General features: G+C 42.3%; 1 protein-coding gene across 1 annotated transcript in view; it reads left to right on the top strand.

Annotated features, from left to right (window-relative positions):
- The window catches only part of SETX (senataxin), a 106,309-nt gene that overhangs the window by 8,613 nt on the left and 77,710 nt on the right, over positions 1-19,986 (top strand). The window contains exon 2 of the mRNA XM_060251588.1: positions 16,682-16,862. Coding sequence (XP_060107571.1) covers positions 16,683-16,862 — 180 coding nt within the window. The 5' untranslated portion in view covers position 16,682. The remainder of the gene's footprint in view (positions 1-16,681; positions 16,863-19,986) is intronic.

Here is a 19,986-nt window from a genome sequence, read left to right as displayed (position 1 = left end):
ATAGAGAGCTTTAAAGGTCAATACCAACACCTTGAAACGGACTCTGAACACAATAGGTAGCCAGTGCAGCTCTCTCAGCACTGGCCAAATGTGCTCCCACCGGGGGACCCCCATTAGCAGCCACGCTGCAGCGTTCTGCACTAGCTGTAGTTTCCTGATCAGCACCAAGGGTAGCCCCATGTAGAGAGCATTACAGTGATCTATTCTTGAGGTGACCGTAGCATGGATCACCAGTGCTAAGTCGTTGCGCTCCAGGAAGGGGGCCAACTGCCGTACCCGCCGAAGATGAAAAAAGGCGGATCTAGTAGTGGCTGCTAGCTGGGCCTCCATTGTAAGAGAGGACTCCAGGAGCACACCCAAGCTCTTGACCTTGGGGGCTGGGATTAGTGACACCCCATCAAGAGCCGGCAGAGGGATCTCCCCCCCTGGACCACCCCGACAGATAGAGAACCTCCGTCTTCGTCGGATTGAACTTCAACCGACTCAGCCTGAGCCAAGATGCTATGGCTTGAAGAGCCAGGTCTAGATTTTCCGGGGTACAGTCAGAGTGACCACCCATCAATAGATAGAGCTGGGTGTCATCTGCATATTGGTGACATCCCAGCCCATACCTCCTGACAATCTGGGCAAGGGGGCACATATAGATGTTAAATAACATCGGGGACAGAACCGCACCCTGTGGCACACCACATATAAGTGGGTGCTTTTGGGATGATTCTTCCCCTATCACCACCCTTTGTCCCCGATCTTGAAGGAAAGAGGCCAACCACTGTAAGTCAGACCTCTGAATCCCCACGTCGGCAAGGCAGCTAGTCAGTAGCTGATGGTCAACCGTATCAAATGCGGCTGACAGATCTAATAATAACAGCACTGCTGAGCCTCCCCGATCCAGATGTTGCATGAGGTCATCTATGAGGGCGACCAGAACCGTCTCCGTCCCGTGACCTGGACGAAAGCCAGACTGGAATGGATCCAGTGCGGAAGTGTCATCTAGTAATCCCTGTAGCTGAGTTGCCACCGCCCGCTCTATGACCTTACCCAGAAGGGGAAGGTTTGATACCGGCTGATAGTTCGCCAATACAGCCGGATCTGCAGATGGTTTTTTCAAGAGGGGATGGACCACCGCCTCTTTAAGAGGTGTGGGAAAGATCCCTTCTACCAGGGATCTGTTGACAATACCCTGTAGTGGCTCGCGTAACAGCGCCTGGCTAGCTTTTATAAGCCAGGACGGGTACGGATCCAACCTACAGGTCGTAGGGCACACAGCGAAAAGGATCCTATCGACTTCCTCCAGGCTGAGTGAGTTGAAGGAGTCCAGAATTGAACCAGAAGACGCACTCGGTGCCTCAAGTTCTTTCACTGTTTCAATTATGGTGGGGAGGTCGCGTCGGAGCGATGAGACCTTATCTGCGAAAAAACTCGCAAAAGCCTTGCAGCCAATTTCTAATTTTCTAACGTTTGGTTTACCTTGCGGTAGAACCATTAATGATCGAATTATACTAAACAATTGTACTGGGCGTGAGGTCGCAGACGCAATCCGGGACGCAAAGTAAACCTTCTTTGTGGCCCAGACTGCCATCTCATAGCTCCACATAAATGACCTATAAGATGGTCTCGAAGCTTCGTCGCAAGTACGTTTCCATTGTCTCTCTAGTTGTCTCAATCGCTTTTTCATTGATCGCAGCTCCGGGGTATACCATGGAGCGGATCGTGAACGGGGATGGAGAGGACGTCGGGAAGCGATCTCATCAATGGCTGTGGAAAGCTGGCTATTCCAGATCTCCACTAGCTCATCTGACAAGTCACTAGAGAGCCAGGGATCCCACAAAGCCATTTGAAGCCGCAAGGGGTCCATCTGCCTTCGCGGGTGAGCTAAAACTTGCTCGCCACCTAAACGGGGTAAGGGTGGTGTATCCACACGGGCCCTCAGGGCATAATGATCAGACCATGGCACTGCCTCGGCAGAAATCTGATCCAATACAACTCCCACCGCAAGATCAGGTCTAATGTGTGTCCAGCCTGATGCGTGGGCGCTGTTATATATTGGGAGAGTCCCAGTGCTGCCATGGAAGACACTAGGTCCATCGCCCGAGTGGAAGCCACGTCCTCGGCATGGACATTGAAGTCACCCAGGACTATAAGCTGAGGGTACTCCAATGCCCAGCCTGCTACAGCCTCCATCAGGGATGGTAAGGCACTGGCCGGTGCATTAGGCGGACGGTACACCAGCCAGATTACTAACCTCTCCCCAACATCCCACATCAAGCCAGCACACTCCATACCCATGATCTTTGGCGGCGGGAAGTGCCCTGAAGGAGCAGTCCTCCCGTATGAAAAACACCACCCCTCCCCCCCACCCGCTAGTCCAAGCCTGGTGAAGGACGGAGAACCCAGGTGGGGCTACTTGGGAGAGAGCAACCGTCTCCCCATCCCATACCCAGGTTTCCGTCACGCAAGCCAGGTCCATGTCCTGCCTGATTAAAAAAAAAAAAATTTTAAGTTTCTTTCCAGAGAAGTGCTTTAAGAAAAGCTTCAGGCCAGAAAGGAACAGTTCTTTTAGTTTCTGAGACTATTGGAATATCTCTGCTGAAGAGATCCCTCCAGAAATACAGTGGAACTCTTGTTTAAAAAGAGCCTCACAATGAACTGCAAAACCTTTGCTTAAAATCTACACGATGTAAATAGTTTATAAGAAGCTCTTTTAATGATATAACTGAGATTGGGGCTTCCAGAAAGATGGCGTGGTGAAGCACAGAGCATTTGCCGAGCTCCGGCATACTCTGTGATTTTGAGAGCTCCAGAGGGGTCCCTCCTTTTGGGGGCCTCTTAAGAAGCGTCAGAGCGACGCTCCGAAGTTTGGGGGAGCTGGCAGGGGTTTAGTAGGGAGGCGGAGGCGTCCCTTCTTCCCCCACCTTTCCCTCGCCTGGAGCTTTCCAATGCTTCAGCGCCTTAACTAGGCTACCGGAGAAGGAGTTGACGGGGCAGCAGAAAACTCGGACGAGCCTGCCCAAAACTAGAAACTACAAAGCAAAAGGAATGCTGAATTGAAGAGAAGGGAAAACGGATTACCGGAATAGCGTGGAGAACAGCCAGAGAGCGACTGACTGTGCGGTGCAGCGGCGGGGCAGAGGGGCTGTGCTGGAGACAAACCGCGTGGCGAGATCGGCTAGAGGCGGCGGCTGGACAGATACTCGAGTCTGAGGCACCGGAGGCCCGCGCGAGGCAGTGGCGGCGAGGCGAGGCTATCGGACGGTGCGGCGGGGAAGGCAAAGTGGAGACGAGCCCTGCTGACGGCGGTTGGAGCGTAACAATAGAAGCGGTGATTGAGCTGAACAGAGAATTTGGGGCTGAAACTAGAGGGTGAGCCGTTTGGAGCGGCGCAGAATGGCGGAGAATGGTGGTGAGCGTCTATTGCAAGTAACGGAGAGTGTGTGTGAGTGAAGGACTTAAGAGGCTATTGACTGAAAAGTTACTGGAAAGTTTTTGAACTGACAGATTAGTAGAAAGAGAAGGGAAGGGAAAGGAAAGTAGAGAGAGGAGAGAGAGAGAGAAGAGAGAGAGAAAGACAAGAGAAGAGAGAGGGGGCCGGGAGTGAAGAAGGGACTGGAACGGGTCTGAAATGGCGGCGCAGGCAAGAGTGGAGGACAGCAAGTTGGGACAGTGTCTGTAGCTTGTAGCAGATTGTGTAAGTAAGGATTGGAAGATTGAGTGACTGAAAATTGAAGTTTAAATAGTGTTGACCTCCGCTTGGATTACAAATTTAGGGCTTGGGAAGATAAAGGAATAGAAGCCAACAAAGAGAGGGAGAGACGGTTTTTAGCAGTGGACCCTATTTAGGCTCCACTGCGGCTGTCTCTTCCTTGAAGAAAGGGGGGGGGAGCTCAAGACACAGAGATTATAAAAACAGAAGACTTCGTCAGGACTGACTGTTACTTATAAAAATAAGAAGGAGGAAAGAAGAAAGAAGATAGAAGAAGGAAGGAAAGTGGAAATAAGTGAGACTGAGTTCAAAATTAACTGTTTGTATAGATTGCATTGATGGTACTGAACTTGATGAATTGTTGATGAACTTTAAATGACATAGAATGAATTGTTGATGTGACCAGATATTGAATTATTAATTTTTTAGGGATTCTATTGAATATAAGGTATAGAGAGCAAGCCTCTCTGGAGTGATAAATACTAAGAACCACTGTTTAAAGCTTTTGCTTAAAAACTGAGTTCTAGGGTTTGGCACCAACGTGAGTTATTTATACTGTTAAGTAACTGGTTTGGACCACTGACAGTAACCTAAGGAGAAATAATCTAAAAAATTAGGTAGACCTAATTTATACTGAACCAGTACTGAGAACTATGGGAGATAAAGAGAGAAAAGAGAGACCGATGGAGACCAAAATTAAGAAACTGGCTCAGGGTACGTCGCCAGGAGGCCCAAAACCTATACTTCCAGTGGATAACCAGGATGCCTTAGAGAAATTGCAGGCCATAATGGTGGCAGGTTTTAAACAAAACCAAGAGGCTCTGGTAGAGATGAAAACTGAACTTATGGGAGAGATAAAAAAAACCAATGAGAAAGTGGAAGACTTCCAAAAGCAACTTCTAGCAAATACGCAACAAGTACATACCTTAGCGGCAAAAGTAGAAAATTTGGAAGATCAAAGCAAAGCCACTATAGCAACGGTACAGGAAAATAAATCTGATTTGGCTGATCTGGAAGATAGAGTAGCAAGGCTGGAAATGGAAAAAGCGGCGTATATATAACGGTTCCAAAATGTCCCAGAGGAGAGGGGAGAGATTCTAGAGAACAAAATCCTGGAAATACTAAATACAGAGGAGGAGGACCTATTGGAGGAAGGAAGGAGAGAGATTGACTGGGTCAAAAGAATATCCTCCGCCCACACCAAAAGACTTAATCTACCAAGAGAAATTCTGGTCAGGTTCTCTCGAGTCATAACCTGTGAAAGAATCCAAAAAAAAGCAAGAGATGATGGTTTGAATTGGAAAGGCACTAGTATTAAAGTGTTGAAAGACATTCCTTGGCCGATCCGTCAAAGAAGACTGGGGTACAAGAAGTTAGCAAATTGGCTACTAAAGCACTCAATACAATTCAAGTGGTTGATTCCAGAAGGGATTTTTTTCACCTACCAATCTAAAAGGTATAACATTACTACACTGGCAAAAATGGAGGATTTTTGGGATAGTTTTGTAGCTTCAAGTAGCCACGGATCGGATACAGGAGAAGATAGAGATGAAGAAGCGGATTTGTGTGGAAAAGAGGAAGAAGATATACAGAAACTTAAAAGAGAAAAGACAACATACCAAAAAAGACCAAAGAAATATAGCAGATAGTAAAAAGATACTAGGATGAATAATAACATTGGGCTACAGATTTTATCTGTGAATGTAAACGGCTTAAATGAACCTAAGAAAAGAAGAAAGACCTTTTTACAACTCCAAAAGACTAAAGCTCAAATCATTTGTTTACAAGAAACACATATAAAGAAAGATGACACCAAATTTTTACAAAACAAGAAACTGGGACAGTTATACCACTCATGTGATGATGGAAAGAGAAGAGGAGTAGCCATATATGTCAGCCAGAATATAGATTCCAAATTGTTGTACAGAGATGAACTAGGAAGGATCTTAATAATAGAAGCCATAATTAACAAAAGGAGAACCCTTGTCGTAAATATATATGCTCCAAACGACAAACAAGAAAATTTCTATAAAAATTTACACCGGAAATTACTGGAACTACAGCCAGAAAACTGCTGCATTATAGGAGACTACAACGCAGTATTTGACGCTAAAAAAGACAAAAAAATTGAAAAACTGAAGAAAAATCCATCTCGTAGTGTCTTACCTTTTATAAGATGGCAGAAGAACTAAACTTGATCGATACTTGGAGAATCAAGAATTTACAAGCAGAAGACTTTACACACTATTCGCATGTTCACAAGTGTTGGTCTAGAATTGACATGTGTTGGATCTCGACAGACTTAATCCCGCTAATTAACCAAGCCAACATCTTACCGAAAACGTTTGCAGACCACAACCCTATTCAGGTGGTCTTGCAATATCCCTTAAGGAGCAATCGTTGGACTTTGAACCTCCAGATCTTGAAAGAAACAGCATTTATGGAAAGAGCTAAAAAGGAAATAAAGGAATTTTTTCAACGTAACTCAGAACAAGACACAAGCATCCAGAATATCTGGGACACCTTCAAAGCTTTTTTTAGAGGTATAGCTATTAGCTATACAGCAAAAAGAAACAGAGAACGAATGAAGTCATATAAGGACCTGGTGAAAGAGTTAAAGGAACATGAGAAGCAGCAAAAAATTAGCAATACCAAAGATATAAAACTTAAAATACAAGCCACACAACATGGAATCAATTTATGGCTAACGGAAGAATTAGAAAGAAAACTGAAATGAGCCAGGCAAAACTACTTTGAAAACGCCAACAAAACAAGTAGATGGCTAGCTTATAAACTTAAAAAAGAGAGAGAGAAAAGAATTATAAGATCATTAAAAAACAAAGAAGGTGAAGAGACTAACCAAGAAGATCAAATGAGACAAATCGTCCAAAATTTTTATCGAAAACTTTACAAAAAGCAGGAAATCGTAGAGCAACAGCAAGAAGACTATATAAAAAGCGCCAATATGAAGCAATTAACGGAAGAGCAGCGGGAATCCTTAGAGAGCCCCATCACAATTTATGAAATAACTGAAGCAATCAAAAAACAGAAAGCCAACAAGACCCCGGGTCCAGATGGCTTGCCGGTGGAAGTATATAAGTCTTTTGAAGATTTACTTTTAATTCCTTATAAAAAAGTGTTAGAGAAAATTCAGGAATCGGCTATAATTCCAACATCTTGGAGGGAGGCATGGATATCTTTAATCCATAAAGAAGGAACGGAACCGACAGATATCAAAAATTATAGACCAATCTCTCTCCTAAATGCAGACTATAAAATCTTCGCGACGATACTGACTAATAGATTTTAAAAAGTTATAACAAACATAGTACAGGAAGACCAAACTGGATTCATACCGGGAAGGATGATGCGGCAAAATTTGAGGTACTTTCTGAATATCTTAGAGTACTACAAAGAGCATCCTGACAAGCAATTCGCAGGTATCTCACTAGACGCTGAAAAAGCGTTTGATAACGTGGATTGGAAATTTATCGGCAAAGCATTGGAAGCAATAGGCTGTGGCAGGAGTTTTAAGAAGCTCATAGAAGCCATATATACTAAGCAAACCGCAAAAATTAATATAAATGGATGCAACTCACAATTTGTCAATTTGTCAACAGGGGACCAGACAAGGATGCCCCTTATCTCCTCTCCTTTTTGTGTTGACAATCGAATTTTTGATTAAGAAGATAAGAGACGATACTGAAATTAGGGGCTTGAAAATAAAAAATGAAGAATTTAAAATTCAGGCGTTTGCAGATGATATGCTGTTCATCCTAGAAGATCCTATCCACTCTATTGATAAATTGGAAACAAGGCTACAACAATTTGGAGAAGTCTCTGGTTTTAAAGTTAATATTTGGAGAAGTCTCTGGTTTTAAAGTTAATACGCAAAAAACTAAATTCCTAACCAAAAACATGAATAAAGAACAAATAATACAATTAGAGGCCAAATCTGGATTTAAACACGAAAAAAGAATTAGATACTTAGGGGTTCATTTAACAAACGATTTGAAATCTCTCTATCGAGATAATTACGAGAAGATTATTAAGGAAATAGAAGCAGATTTGGAGAAATGGAGAGATCTACAAATCTCCCTTTTAGGGAGAATAGCCACCATCAAGATGAATATCCTCCCTAGAATCTTATTTCTATTTCAGATGATTCCAATTGAAATACCTAAGTCCTTTTTTCAGAAACTTAATAAAATAGTTCTGGCTTTTATCTGGCAAAACAAGAAGCCAAGAATCAAGTTAAAAGTCCTCCAAGAAAATAAGTTAAGAGGGGGTATGGCCCTACCGGACTGGAATCTATACTATAAAGCATCTTGTCTAGCCTGGGCTAGAGATTGGCTCTTATTGGAAGATAAAAGATTATTAGTACTGGAAGGTGCAGGGTTGACCAAGGGTTGGCACGCATACACCTGGTACCAACCCTCCCAAAGAAATAGCAACTTTCAGAGCCATGAAATACGTAAGGCGATTTACAAGGTGTGGTTTGAAACTAAAAGCAAAACTTATACATATACACCACTTTGGGTTTCACCAGTGGAAGCAGCCACACAACCGAATTTATATAATTGGGGAAATTCTTATAATTATGCCACATTGCTAGATTCTGATAATAATCTAAATTTGGAAGGAAGCACCATATCGGACTGGTGGGTTAGATGCCAGGTTAAGTTGATGTATCAATCGGATAAAGTTCTGGGCTTCCCAAAAGACTCGGAAGTAAATGAATTTGATATTATGATCTATGAGCCCAAAAAATTGATCTCTAAAATTTACAATTGGTTATTAAAGGTTGAGATGCAAAGCGAATCAGTTAAAGAAAGTTAGATAAGGTGGCTACAGGACTTTGGCTACCCTATCGAATTAGAGGAATGGGAAAAAATCTGGAAATATAATATTAAATTGACCAAAGCAACAGTTTTTAAAGAAAACTTGTACAAAATGATGTATAGGTGGTATCTTACCCCTGGAAGACTGGCCAAAATGAACCCAAGCTACAACAATAAGTGCTGGAAATGTAAAAAAGTCAAAAGAACACTCTACCATATTTGGTGAATGTGTGAATTTGCTAAAAAATTCTGGACACAAATTAATATATGGATCCAAAAGGTTTTTAAAAAAAAGATTAAACACTCCCCTGAACTCTACCTACTGAGTATATGTAAAGAAAATTTGCCCCGAGGGGAAAAGAAATTATTAATGTATATGATCACTGCCACTAGGATACTTTATGCGAAATATTGGAAATCCCCCCAAATTCCGGACAGAGAAGAATTTTTATTTAAATTATTAGATTCTGCCGAAGTGGATATTCTGACTGTAAGATTGAGAGACGGTAATTGGAAAGAATGTATGAAAACTTGGGAACCAGTGTATATATGGGCAAAAAGTATTGGAATGGTGGTGAGATATTAGAACTGGTATTTGGTAAAGCCCTTACAACTCCTTATACATGTGGGTGGACAGGTGGTGGGAAGTCACGGGTTTTTGTGTGTATATAATGTGTGTGCTGTTTGACATGTGTTTGGCTTTGTTTGTTATTATTGTCTGATTCACAATAAAATATTTAAATTAGAAACATAAAAAAATGATATAACTGAGATTTATACTTATCACAATGATCTGTTTGTTTTAAATTAGTGCTTAATTTGATTTAAAAATTGTACTCACAGTAAGCAGTTAATGCATGACTCATGACTATAATAGTGCATATGGCCATTCACAGGTGTATAGCATTATGAATTTATGTGGTTCTGTTATAGTTAATGAATTTTTATAATTGGTGACATTAAAGTTTAATGATTAAGGTTAGATAATATAAGCAATTAGGTTAGTTTAGTGTAGTATATATATTGCTTAGATAATATAAGCAATTAGTTTAGTTTAGTGTAGTATATATATTTTTCAAAGGCTCATCAAATGAAGATCTTATCATTTGTTAATAAATGTTCATTAAAAACTTAAATTTTTATATCTTTTGAGTAAAAGCTATAGTTTTGACAATCAAATTAATTTCCATTTTAGGCTAATTATCTGTTACAGATTTAAAAAATTATCTAAAATAATCATCATACTGCTAAGAACTATTCATAGTAAATTACTATTTAAGCTGGAGGGAGGAGTTGTTTATGTAACAAAGTTTAATATATTAAAACTGCCCTCATATTCTTTATTAGTAATAGATTGATAGTTAGTTTCAGTTCCTTAATGAGGGTATTTTAATTAATCTCTCTTAATATATAGAGGCGTAGAACTTTATCCCACTAGTTGAGGATTTGTTAAATAGTTAAATAGTTACCCTAATTGTTCTCAGAGAAGTTTAGTTTGGTAAGTGTTATTTTTTTAAGCTATTCTGCCAAGTTATACATAGCTAGGTTGATATTTCTGTAGTGACAACAATGTCTAAGCACATTAAAATAACCTCTTGGGATTGCAGAGGATTAGGAAATCCTATTAAGGTTAGAAGAATCTCAAATCAAATGTATAAGAAGAAGAAGATATTGGATTTATATCTCGCCCTCCACTCCGAAGAGTCTCAGAGCGGCTCACAATCTCCTTTACCTTCCTCCCCCACAACAGACATCCTGTGAGGTGGGTGGGGCTGGAGAGGGCTCTCACGGCAGCTGCCCTTTCAAGGACAACCTCTGCCAGAGCTACGGCTGACCCAAGGCCATTCCAGCAGGTGCAAGTGGAGGAGTGAGGAATCAAACCCGGTTCTCCCAGATAAGAGTCCGCACACATAACCACTACACCAAACTATGTCTACAAGAAACCCATCTCAAAAAAAACATATGATCCCCATTTAAAAACCAAAATGGTTCTCTCAGAGCTTCCAAGCTCCAGGCTCATCTAAAACAAGGGGTGTGGCCATACTGATTTCAAAATGCACTCCTTTCCAATGTCAAAAAACATTAGTTGATCCACAAGGTAGATATCTGTTTATTCAAGGTGACCTTGATGGTTACCCAATAACTATAGCAACAATATATGCCCCAAATAATAATCAATTAGAGTTCATAGAAAATGGTTCATAGAAAATGGCTCCGTGCCTGTCTTCGGATCGTGTTCTGGACGGCTTCGGTGTGCTCAGCCTGGAAGAAGTTGACAGGATCCTCCTATCTGCACGCCCAACAACTTGTAAATTGGACCCGTGCCCCTCCTGGCTTATTAAGACCTGCCGGAGGGAGCTAAGATATCCTATACGGGATATCATAAATAGATCCCTATTGGAGGGGCATTTTCCATCAGCGCTTAAAGAGGCGGTGGTCCGTCCCCTCTTGAAAAAAACAACGTTAGATCCGGCCGAATTGGCACACTATCGGCCGGTCTCGAATTTGCCCTTTTTGGGCAAACTTATTGAGTGGGCAGTGGCGTTGCAGCTACAGAGTTTCCTGGAGGATTCTTCTGTCCTTGACCCCTGCCAGTCTGGCTTTTGCCCGGGCCACGGGACGGAGGCGGTGCTGGTCGCCCTGGTGGATGGTCTTCAGCGGCATCTGGATCAAGGCAGCTCGGCGGTGCTGCTGCTGTTAGACCTATCGGCAGCGTTCGATACGGTCGACCATCGGCTTCTGGCGTGCCGCCTTGCCGACGCAGGGATTCAGGGGCTGGCCTTGCAATGGCTTTCCTCTTTCCTTGACGGTTGGGGACAAAGGGTGGTGATCGGGGAAGAACTGTCCCGGAGACACGCGCTTGACTGCGGAGTGCCTCAAGGGGCGGTGCTTTCCCTGATGTTATTCAAAATCTATATGTGCCCCCTTGCCCAGATTGCCCGAGGGTATGGGCTGGGTTGTCATCAATATGCTGATGACACCCAGCTCTATCTGCTTATGGACGGCCGGCTCGCCTGCGCCCCAGAAAATTTGGACCGGGCGTTACAGGCAGTGGCTAGGTGGCTTAGGCTGAGCGGGCTGAAGCTGAATCCGGCGAAGACAGAGGTCCTTTGCTTGGGTCATTGCGGCCCGGGAAGGGAAATCCCCCTGCCAGTTTTTGACGGCGCGCCGCTGACAGCGGCAAGCAGGGTCAAGAGCTTGGGGGTACTATTGGAGCCTTCACTGACGATGGAGGCTCAGATAGCAGCCACTGCCAAGTCCGCATTTTTTCATCTTAGGCGGGCGAGGCAATTGGCCCCCTTCCTGGAACGCGACGACCTAGCAACAGTGATTCATGCTACGGTCACCTCGAGGTTGGGCTACTGTAATGCCCTCTACATGGGGCTACCCTTGTGCCGGACCCGGAAACTGCAGTTAGTGCAGAACGCCGCTGCCCGGCTGCTATTAGGGCTCCCAAGATGGGAGCACATTCGGTCGGGGCTCCGAGACCTGCACTGGCTGCCAGTAACATTCCGAGTCCGGTACAAGGTGTTGGTCATTACCTTTAAAGCCCTATATGGCCTAGGACCTGCCTACCTTAGGGACCGTCTCTCCCCACACGTTCCCCAGAGAGTACTACGATCGGGTTCACAAAACCTGCTGGTAATCCCCGGGCCAAAGGAGGCCCGCCTAAAATCCACCAGAGATCGGGCCTTCTCAATAATGGCACCTTACTGGTGGAACCAGCTGCCGGAGGAGGTGCGGGCCCTGCGGGACCTAGGGCAGTTCCGCAGGGCCTGTAAGACAGCCCTCTTCCGGCAGGCCTATAACATCTAACTGACAATGAGAATATCTTCTGGATGGAACTAAAAATGCATTTACAGACTGCTGGTTTTATTTTTATTTTGTTTTATTAATTATGGTTTTAACTTTATTTGTAAATGTTTTTAAACTGAATCTATGTAAATTACAATGTTGTGAGCCGCCCTGAGACACTTCGGTGAGAAGGGCGGGATATAAGTCTAAATATAAATAAATAAATAAATAAATGAGTTTAAACAAGGTGAGATTGTGCTAGGGGGAGACCTTAACTTGATAGCAGATCCTATTTTGGATAAAACTTATAAAAATGGTTCCCTTATTTTGAATTTATACAGAATCATCAAAGTTCTTTGTGTAAATTACCAGAGAAATATGTAAATTTTGTATATTATTAAGATTCTTATTAATATGATGTAAACATGGCAGAATGGCAGAAGTTATAGTTACCATTTTGGTTTGATGTTTAGGCTGTTTGTATTGTATTATATCTATTTAACAATAAAATTGGTTTAAAATTTAAAAAAAAACCAATTGATTACTAAAAAATTCTGTAGTCTACTGGATGAGACTGTGGAAGATTTAAAGATCCCCTTAATAGATGCACCTGTTGTTGCCTTGCACTCAGGTGTTGTCTTGTTAAAAGATGGATCAATGGTCCACAACCTTTTTGGCACCAGAGACTGGTTTTGTGGAAGTCAATTTTTCCACGGGGGTGGGGTGGGTGGCCCAGAGGTTGGGGACCTGTGCTGTAGATAGAAAAAAAAATGAGTCTATGCTAAAAAGTCTTACAAGGTGGCATCCCTGGTGATCAGATCATCAGTGGTCCCCTCAAACTTTACCTGATGTATTGTCATGTCAGTAGACAACTTCTTACAACAGCCTGAGCCAGACGGTATAAAGATCTTTGCTCAAGATCAAATGAACAGCATAGTTTGCCTTGGATGCCTCTCAACAATATACAATATTGTGCCAGAGCTGAGGGTGCAAATGTTGGGCAAATGCTGCCTTAAACACTGGAAAGTGGATTAGCTGTCAGTCTAACCTCTCCACAAACATTCTTTGGAAGACTACCCTTTGGGAAAAGAGCCCTCAATAAAGTCCTGGTTGAGACTAAGGAAAAGAAGAGAGCTATGCCGTCTATGTCACCAAGTAAGGAGAAGGATTACACAATAAAGAGATAAATAGGCCTTTTCAGTCAAAGAGGCAGAGACCATAAAGAGGTCAGAGGGGGATGCCAATTTAGCTATCAAGCAAGATTCCAACAGTGACAGTTCTACCGAAAGCAGCAAGACACAACCACCCAAGAAAAATAAGCCATCCGTTTGATGCCAAAAAAGAGAGATGTCTATTGGACTTCGTACATCAATCGCAACAGATCACAGACTGTTGCGTTCTATCCATAGTGGAAGCAGGCTACAAAGTACACCTCACTACATTCCCCTCACACCGCTTCACTCCTTCACCAGTCCCTATCCATCCTATGACAGCAGAACTGTTATGAGAGACAATCCAACATCTGTTGGATATTGGGGCTATAGAGACAGTCCTCCTCTAGCAACATTCCCAGAGGGTATACTCTATTCCAGGGGTGTCAAATTAATTTGTTAGAAGGACCGGATCTGATATATTTGAGACCTTGTTGGGCCAGGCCATGTGTGTCATAAAACATAATTCCCGGTAGTGGAGATGTAAACTTTATAAAAGACACAGGCAAATATAATTAAAGATTATTTCCCCCCCAAAATATAACTTTTATTAACATTTTAAAATTGGATACAATCAACAAGTATTTTATGATCTATAATTCAGTGTCAATCTTTAAAATAAAATAAAAAAATCTTCAGAAGAGGTAATTATACTGCAGCATTTTAGTTACTGAAATATTGCAGGTAAAATACTAAGTATATTGGGAGCTAGGGGAAGTAAACAATAGGAAGCCAAATCCTGGAGGCTACTAAACCAATTAAGGGGAAAATAAATAAATAAAAATTAAAAACTTAAAAAAAATATTTTTAAAAAAATCTTTGCACTAAGAAGTAGGAAATTAAGAGCCAAATAAGAAAAAAAAAATAGCAAGAATAATTTTTTAGAAATATAACCATGAGTGGTATATACTGTTAGATGGAAGAAATTCATGTTCTGCCATGTAATTTAAAAATGGGGCCCATATAGAAACAAATTTATTGTATGTTTAGTTGAGCAAGAATGAGAGTGGTCTACAATAGTCGAGATCTTATGCATTACAAACTGATGCCATATTTTGTTGTGCCAGGTCTTTAAGGTAGGTGAAGAAGATGATTTCCAGACTGCAGCAATAGTGAGATGAGCTGTTGCTAGAAGGGTATGAACTAAGTCCTTATGTAGAAATTGATTTGAGTTATCCCATATAGTGAGAAGCAATAGGTTCAGAGTTGCAGGCAGAGATTGTGATGCTGTATAAGAAATATGCTGTAAAATAATTTTCCAAAATCGTTGACTAACGACACTACCACCAACAGTGCAAATGAATCCCTACTGAACCACAGTTCTTCCAGTATAAGGGGTTCACCTGAAGATTCATTAGAGGTTTTCTGGGTGTGAAGCACCAACATGTCATGATCTTTAAAAATTGTAAATGAATGTTAAAGATTGAAGTGGTATTGGCATATGAGTCCCATATTTCCGAACAAGAAGCCTTTGGAATATCTCTGTGAAGATACTCCGTTTATGCAAGTTGATATTTCAATGGGTGACAGCAGTCTGTTATCAAGTTTTTATAAAGTTTGGATTTCGGTACTTCCGGGATCGGAAAATGGCGAGCTGAGCTGCTTTCCTTAATGGGGGCAAGCTGGCACTTCTGTTCGGGGTAGTAAAAGGCAAATTAATGCCTACTGCCTACTTTTCTCAGCTAGAGAATTGTTCAAGATATGCACAGATACTTTGAGGAGACTTACCTAGGCTGAAAGGGAGTCCGGGGGGGGGGGCTCCTTTGAGGGATCTCTGGAGAGAAGTTGCATATTCATCATCTGCAGAAGTTTCCAGAGTCATTTATTTGACATAAGCTCAACAGGATCCAAATCTTCTTTTATAACTTTAAACATCTAATTTACAAAAGACTGGTGTTGATCTGGATAAACTACAAAAAAAAGGTACTGATTGCTCCGGGACTAACTAAAGCTAAACAAAACAAAATTAAAAGGTGGGAGTTGGAAATAATGGAAGCCTGAAAGCAGGAGAAGAAAAGGGGCTAAATTTGAACTTTGTAAATTTAAAAGACAGTGCTAAAAGGAGAAAGGAATTTATTGCTTAATCTATCTGTGGTTGAGGAGGTAGCCCCATCGTCATAGATCTGCAGCACTCATAGTCAACACAGGAAGTACGTCAGATATCGTGAGATTTCTCTACCAGAACTTTTTCAGGAATGTGAGATATTGATTGGTGGAGACTTTAATTGTATTTTGGATTCATTGAAACTGAAAAAGCTGAAACATAACTCTGATATGGCTACTGAACTGTTACATATCATTAGAAAGCACAGTCTGTGTGATATATGGAGAGTGCTACATCATCAGGAACGCAATTCACATACTATTTCTCTAGATTTCATTCACCCGAATTGATTATATATTGTTATCCCACTCATTACTTAATCTGATTCAAGAGACAGATATTGAAACTGAACTTTGGTCTGAAGTGTATTTCTTGCCAGGAATCAAATGATGTGATATAGGAGAGATAGCTAGATGCCTAGAGTTTATTAAGGTGTATCTTGACCCGACTCGTCCAGAATAGTACTTCAAGCGATTTTCACAGTCGGCAGTTCTTTAAAGTAACTTCTCTCTCAGTAATCCCTGTTAATCACAAATTTCCTGTTTGGCACCTTAATTTGATTCTACATGCCCTTAGTAAAGCTCTGTTTGAGTCCCTCTTAGTGCTACAGCTGATCTTTACTGTTCTTTTCTTTGCTGTGTAGCCATACCTAGTCTACTATAGCAAAATAAAAACCGGAAGTCTAGTGGCAACTTAAAAGACTCAAGTTGTTTATTCCAACATGGTATGTAGAACCTAGTGATTGCCATCTTCCTTTTTTCACAAGTGCTCAGTAGCATGTTGGAAGGGAGCAGATCTACTTGGCATAGCCATTCCCTGACTTCAAAATAACATTCTTTCTCATTACGCAATCTCTCTCTAACCTCAGCAGGCGATGCACACAGTAAATAAAATGAGTAACAGAAATACAGAATTTTATGCATCCTAGAATGAAACACAGGAATTCATTGTGGAGAGTGCTACAGCGGAGCCTGATTGTTTTTGCATGATGACTTCATGGAGTCTCCTTTTTTTTGTTTTATCTGTGCAGAATGAATACGTGCTGCTGGTGTACCCCTGGTGGTCTCAAGGCCATCCAGTTGCTGGAAAGTTATGCTTCTAAGGTGCTGCCCCCTGGTGAACTTGCTGCAGCCAACGATGACCTCTGCTACTGTCTCGAGTGCGTGGATGAGTACCACAAAGCAAGGGATAAGTCACCATCCCTGCAAACGGTAATTTGTTTTCTTCTCTAGCTCAAGCTATCCTGAGGGTGTCAGGGCTAGAAGTCTTGGGGCACGGCTGTGGTAAGAGTCAGGCAGGCGGAAGTCTGGTTGTCAGAGTAGACAGTCCGGGGGAGGCAGAGCAGGTCAGTAAGACAGAGCAGGGAATTTGGTTGCAGCTTGCTCTTTCATTCGAGAGAGAAGAGTTGATCGGGTGAGGAAACGTGCCCATTGGTCCCATTCGTCACTTGTCAGCTGCTAACTGCAGTGTTTGCTTCGGGCCAGATCCTTTGGTGCAGTGTATAAACATGACGCATAAGAAAGCATAACATAATATTAGTAGAAATAGAAGTGAAGGAAGTGAAACTGAACAATCTCATAGGAAATGGAACACTAGCAGTCAGGAGGATGTATTTCAAGCCACAGTGCTCCATCTTCTTTAGTTCTTGAGATAGCAGCATATAACTCTCTTGTAAATTAGAACATTTTACCAAGGCACTCTGTTTAGAACTTCTTTCAGCAGTTGTTCTGTTGTACCTTTCGCTCTGTGGGGGGGTTTTTGGTGGGTTTTTTTTTTTTTTTTGGAGTCTGGGGAGCTCTCAGCTGAAGTTGTTAAATCTGCTGGGCGATCTGCTCTAGAAGTGCTTCAAGTAGCAGGTGTCCTTGATCTGAGTTTCTTGTTTGGCTTACACAGAAGTTAAGCAGGGCACCCCCTCAGCGGCATTTCTGTTTTGTATCAGTTAGTCTCTCTGTTATGAGTTTTAGTGATTGTCTTTTCCTCAGCATCTGAGGAGGAATAAATATCTTGAAATGCTTGGGTGATTGAACCCTTGACAGGAAGGGATCCTCTGGTGCTTCCTTCTCTGAGAATTGCTTCTTTGCTGTAATAGTCTAGGGCCTTGGCAATAAAGTCCCTAGGCCTGGTTTTATGGATCTGTCATACGGAGCCAACTCTGTGATTTTGCAATTATGGGGTGACGCCGTATTCTAATGGCATCAATTAAGGCCGCCATCTTGTGAAAAAAACAATAACCATACTCTCTAAATTAGGATCAAGAGAAACCTAAGTGAAGGTTATTCCATCAGCTGTAGTTTGAAGGGCTTCACCTTTAGTTGCAACTTAGATGGAGCCATTTTGTTTCCTATTGAAGGGCAAGGCCTGGCTGCATTGCTATGTCAGCTGTGCTTTCAATTTTTGGGAGAGCCCTAATGATTATCAGTAAAGGGATTTTATATATGTAAAAGGTTGATTTCTGCTTTACTTTTATGCCAGCTGTGAGGTACTTCATGCCTTCTTCAGTAGCTAGGCCTTCCAGTTCCACTTCCCGCTTCTTTTGTGGGTGTTTGTGTGATCTCAATGAAATAACCAGCCCAGACAAAAGGTTTCAGACTGTTTTGTGGCTCTGCTGTATCTCCCTGCTGCTTTCTGTAGTTTCATATCCTAATTTTTGGTATTCATATGGTTAAGAGCTTGTTTGCATTGGACACATCTATATGTTCTGGTTGAAAGACAAGTTTGATGGCCACTGGATCATATGTGGAAGTCACTTCATGAATTATCACTTTTCTGCCTACCTTTCTATTTGCTTTCCCTCACATATAGAACACATAATGTCTTTGGAGTTTGGTGTAGCGGTTAACAACAAGACTCTAATCTGCGAGAGAAAAAAGGAAAGGAAAGGTCCCCTGTGCAAGCACCAGTCGTTTCCGACTCTGGGGTGACGTTGCTTTCACAATGTTTTCACAGCAGACTTTTTACGGGGTGGTTTGCCATTGCCTTTCCCACTTCTACATTTTCCCCCCAGCAAGCTGGGGACTCATTTGACCAACCTCGGAAGGATGGAAGGCTGAGTCAACCTTGAGCCAGCTACCTGAAAACCCAGCTTCCACTGGGGATTGAACGCAGGTCGTGAGCAAAGCTTAGGACTGCAGTATTGCAGCTTTAACACTCTGCTCCACGGGGCTCACAAAATCTGCGAGAGCTGTGTTTAATGCCCCATTTCTCCAAATGCAGCCAGCTGGGTAACCTTGGGTCAGTTAAGTTCTCTGAGCTGTTCTCTCAAGAGCAGTTGTATCAGAGCTCTCTCAGCCCCACCTACCTCACAAGGTGTCTGCTGTGGGGAGAGGAAGGGAAGGAGATTGTAAACCACTCTGAGTGAAGTGCAGGGTTTAAATCCAGTCTCCTCCTCCTCCTAGACCTCTGCTGAGACAGAAGGGGCCATGGCTCAGTAGAACCGTTCAGTCTTCATTTTGGGCAGGAGCAGAGCTCCAGAACCTCTACATGTTATTGTGCTCTTTCTTTCTTACCCCCTTCAAAAAAAAAAAATACTTGCTTCTGGGCTCCATTGTTCAAGTCCCCATGAAAATTTTGCTGAACTTTAAGATCTGACAAACTTTCTAATATTTGACCCCACGAAAAATGGGAAAATAACCAAAAACATATAAAGCAGACAGATGGAACTTTTCATCATGCCACTGTGGCCACATAGGAGAAAGTAATTTTAAAAGTATGATGGGAGTAAGGTTTTATTATGACAGTTCTAATTCAAGAAGCATTTTAAGGTAGATGCTGAGCTGATATAATTTAGTATACATTCTGGTGATGTCAGGGTGTGTGTGTCATATGCAAATTAGTTGTGCTAATGAGCTCCAGTACTTCTTTTTCTACGAAATAAGACTCCTGGAACTGTGTATGCTCTCCATGTAAAAAAATCCGATGTCCAATCTCCAACATTTTCAGTGGAGGGAAAAAGATTTCAGGTAGTGAAAAGAGCCCAAGTCCCTGAAGAGTTGCTGCCAATCAGAGAAGACAATACTGGACTGAATGGTCAGACCCAAATAATTCAGAAAAGGGACCCTATAGCGGCTTGCATAATCTGATGAAGGGGAAAGAGAGTTCATCAAAATATGTTCACATTAAAACACATATCCCTGTTTGTCGCTGTGCCCCTTTCCCAGCTATCAGGAAAGCATGTTGGAGGTGCCAGGGATTGAACCTGGGACCTTCTGCTTACCAAGCGGATGGTCTACCACTGAGCCACCATCCCTCCCCAAAGCAGCCAATTAACATCCGGCCCCGTGGAGCAGAGTGGTAAAGCAGCAGTACTGCAGTACTGTGATCTGAACTCTCTGTTCA

Source organism: Heteronotia binoei, chromosome 12, assembly GCF_032191835.1.
Source record: "Heteronotia binoei isolate CCM8104 ecotype False Entrance Well chromosome 12, APGP_CSIRO_Hbin_v1, whole genome shotgun sequence".
NCBI lineage: Eukaryota > Metazoa > Chordata > Lepidosauria > Squamata > Gekkonidae > Heteronotia > Heteronotia binoei.
This window is presented reverse-complemented; position numbering and strand designations above follow the sequence as displayed.